The 3,643-nt window shown below is 43.9% G+C and overlaps 1 protein-coding gene across 1 annotated transcript; it reads right to left on the minus strand.

The window, feature by feature from the left end:
* Positions 1–420: 420 nt before the first annotated feature.
* LOC144542788 (zinc finger protein 862-like) lies at positions 421–3,212 on the minus strand. The gene is made up of 8 exons (XM_078290069.1): positions 3,015–3,212; positions 2,218–2,451; positions 1,979–2,098; positions 1,718–1,870; positions 1,485–1,629; positions 1,225–1,375; positions 982–1,120; positions 421–885 (listed from the first exon to the last, which is right to left on the minus strand). The coding sequence occupies exons 1-8, from the start codon at positions 3,210–3,212 to the stop codon at positions 625–627; spliced, it is 1,401 nt and encodes a 466-aa protein (XP_078146195.1). The 3' UTR covers positions 421–624.
* Between the last annotated feature and the right edge of the window lie 431 nt (positions 3,213–3,643).

The following is a 3,643-nucleotide window of genomic DNA, read 5'->3' on the forward strand; positions in this document are numbered from 1 at the left end:
CTGTGACAGCTGCCCTGATACCGATTTCGCCAGTCAGCCTGTCTCTGGTTGACACTGGTTAAAAAAAAAACGACAACGTGATTATGTAGGCATCTACATACAGGGCTCCAGACTAACTTTTTCACTGGTAGCACTGGTGCTACCAACTTTCTCAGTTGGTCACACCAGCACATGATTTGGTCGCACCCTTTTTTTTTTGGTACAGCATGTTATTAATCAATGACCTTGCATGTTGATGAATAGTTGTCTTAATTTGCATACCCTAGTTTTGCATTGATGTAAAGATTGACAGTGACTCGAGGCTTGATATTTGCAAAATATTTTAATCTGAACATTAAGTTTCTCTGCCACGAGCAGTGGCAGACAAAATAGGTCATCTTCTATTATATAATTTTAAAAGAAAACATAACAAAAATGTTATCAAATAAAAGCAAAGCATAACAACAGCATGTATGTTTTTACATGTACTTCAGGTTTTTACTTTTTATTATATGTTGTATTTAATTGCCTTGGGTGTTTGATCTCATGTTATAACTGTTTTTACTGCTGCACAACCAATTGCCCCTCTGGAGACAAATAAAGTTCAACTTAACTTAACAGCAGCATTCATTCACCCCCTGTAATTCAACTCAGAGGGGCCAGCTCTTTATAGTTGGGCCTCCTGACCCTCTTTCCCTGGGAGAACCACAACTTAACATCCTGCCTGGCATCATAGTCCATCAGTTCTGGCCCCTCAACACTGATTCGGATGAGGTCCTCCACAGTATCAGTATGCAGACTTGCCCTAACATCTGACTTGATTCTGTTTTGTGTTGAGAAGACTCTTTCGCAGACTGCTGCAGATATTGGGAGCACCAGCATGATCTTGACCAGGTGTAGGATATTCTGCAAAAAAAACAAGTATACTGATCAAACCAACTGACCAAATCAACAGTGACAATGATCATGTCATGTTTATATACTAAAAATAACAGAGCCTACCGCATAGTCTGAGCAGTAGGGCTCTTTTGTCATCATGACTTCCCACAGTCCAAGATAGCTTTTATCTTTTAATGACGTGTTTATTGTCATTTTCATCTCTTGGAACTCCTCTTTTGACTGTTCTTTGTTGCACCCATTCCTGGCATGAGATGGAAGAATGAGAAGGAAAACAAGGTCCTTATCAACATAATTTCAGTCATAATGTCAACAGAAATATGATACATGTAGCACAAAAAAACTCACCTGCCCAGGACAGTGGAGAAGTGCTCTAGGAGAAACTTCACCTCTACACCATGGTCCAGGACCCCCAGCTTATCATCTGGCCAAGAGTCATGGTTGAAGACAGTGAAACACCTCACTGCCTTGGCTGTTGGTGTATCCTTTATTTTCTCTTCTATCAGCAAAAGACAGAGACAGAAAAAGGTGAAAATACATAGGCCTGTCAACAGTGCTGTAAACATGTCAGTGTGCTTATAATATAATGGTAAAATACAACAACTCACCAAGTAGGCTGCTAAATCTGTTCTTTAGGTGTTTCACTGTGGACTCACAGGTCAGCTCAATGGCTCTTTGCAGTCTGGGGGCACACTGGCTGATTGGTTGACCTTCTGCCAGCTTTGCCGCTTCACCTTTAAAAAGGGTGACTTCCTGTGAAGCATAAAAAATTAAAACACTAAGTACATTTTATTAACATGAAATAAACATTAGATTTTATATATACAGTACATATGTGTACCTGATACTTTAACCCCTGCCTCCCAGTTTCTCCTCCTTTCTGTTGGTGCTGCTCCTTCATGGCTGCCAGGAACTCAGACAGCTTACCATCAGGTTTGGGTCTGGCTGCCATAGTTTCTATGGTAGCGAGGAGACTTTCGATGCCACTAACAGCCTGGGAAGACACAGTTGTTTTCTTACTAGCATATAAGAAACATATTAAGGGGAAGATGCAAAAAATATATTTCACCCCCTGGCCCCCTTTTCTCTCTGTCTCCCTTACCTTAGGTAGGATTACATCATTTCTCTGGAGCAGCAGGCTGAACTGGCTGATGGAAGAGAAAAGGTCTGACAGGAAGTAGCAGAATGCCACAAATGTCCCATCCTCCATGGTGGCTTTGATCTGCAAATATATCAGTGTAGTTCTCATTCTCAACTCTCATACAACACCAAAGTTAAAATGATTTCAATAATGAAATACTGTCCAACTCAAAACAGTGAGATAATACTATCCTTCCTTGCTCTGCCAGCTATGTCTGCATTGGCCGAGGCACCTGCCAGGTGGTCCATGTGCATATATACTGCTGTAAACTGTCCAGAGCTCTGGGGGTTGCTGTCCTTCCCTGGTTTTAGGAACGTGCTCAACGTGGTGGGTGGAGTATAGGTGATGGCAATACCCGTGACCTGGCCATGCTGGGGGTGAGTGGGATCATTTTGATCCCAGACTTCACCAAGTCCTCCATCTGGCTTGTGAGCCTAAGAGGAGAGACAGGAGAGGGAGTGGATGCTGGACAGTCAGAGGGGAGTGGGGATAGAGGTGGGGGAGTCCAGGGCAGAGGTGGGGGGAGTGTGGAAGGGGGATCCACAGGGAGGGCAGGTGGAGCAGGGTCACTGTTGTCACCCTGGAGCTGGCACTCTTTCTGTGGAGGAGCCTTTCACTGGTGGAGAGTAGGGCAGGAAGTTGTTTGGTGCCTCAGGCAGTGTAGAAAATTGTCTGTCAGCCGTCTAAGTCCACGTCCATTTAGGTGGGGACCCTTTCCTTTGAAGAGATCATCACGTTCCCGAAACAGGTTGAAGTTATCAATGAAATGTATCCCTTGAGACTTACAGGCATTAGAGAGCCACGTATTCGGTGCAAGTAGGCGGCTGAATTTATTTATCTTTCTGTCAATAGTTGGAAGAGGCCCACTGATAAATGATTGCATTTCTAGCTCATCAAGTCTGTTAAAAAGTTGAAGCACTTCTGATTCCCCTTTGCTGGTGTCAACGGCTCCCACATGTACAATAACTTGTTTGATTCCTGGGTGGTTAGACAGTACCTGGGAGAAAAGTCCACTTATATCACTGACCATGGCACTTGGATAGCTGCATGCGATGATCCTTTCATTGTTCACAGCGCTGATAGCACCATCTCCCACAAGAAGTATATCTTTCTCCTTCACCTCTGGCCCAGATTCTTTGTCTCCGTGGGCCTTGTGCTCCTTCTGTGTGCCGGTGTTAATTCCACGTTTCCCCATGTGAACGAAATCATAATTTCTTCCCTGTTTCCCATTCATAAAAGTGCTTTCCAGCTCGTTCTCACTTAGTTCAGACAGTGGTTGATACCTATTTTTGAGCCGTATAACTGGCGATGTTGTATTTCCCCTTGTAACGTTATCATTCGTTTTTTTCATTCTGTGGTAGCGTTTTGGCTTAGCACCAAGTGTATGCCAGGTGGCAGTGGAATCAGTCTGTTTGGGTCCCGCTTTAGCAAGTTTCGGGAAAGACACTGTATCATCTAGGTTTAGCATATTAGCGGTAGCATCTTGGTTAGCACTGCTTTGATTAGTGGTAGCATTCTGGTTAGGCCCAGACTTAGCTGTCTTACCACAGGTTGCTATGGCGAGTGTATCATGTAGTCCTTTCTCAGTTTCCAGTGTAGAAATCTTCGCCTGGAGCACGGCGATTT

This window comes from Centroberyx gerrardi, chromosome 18 (assembly GCF_048128805.1).
Source record: "Centroberyx gerrardi isolate f3 chromosome 18, fCenGer3.hap1.cur.20231027, whole genome shotgun sequence".
NCBI classification, from domain to species: Eukaryota; Metazoa; Chordata; class Actinopteri; order Beryciformes; family Berycidae; genus Centroberyx; species Centroberyx gerrardi.

Bases quoted from the DNA above. Each gene is read 5' to 3' on its own strand.
- LOC144542788 (XM_078290069.1), bottom strand. From the start codon at position 3,212: ATGGGGAAACGTGGAATTAACACCGGCACACAGAAGGAGCACAAGGCC. The intron at 2,452-3,014 runs GTACTGTCTAAC...CTCTCCTCTTAG, and splicing joins TAAGTGGACTTTTCTCCCAG to GCTCACAAGCCAGATGGAGG. The intron at 1,121-1,224 runs GTGAGTTTTTTT...ATCTCATGCCAG, and splicing joins TTCTCCACTGTCCTGGGCAG to GAATGGGTGCAACAAAGAAC.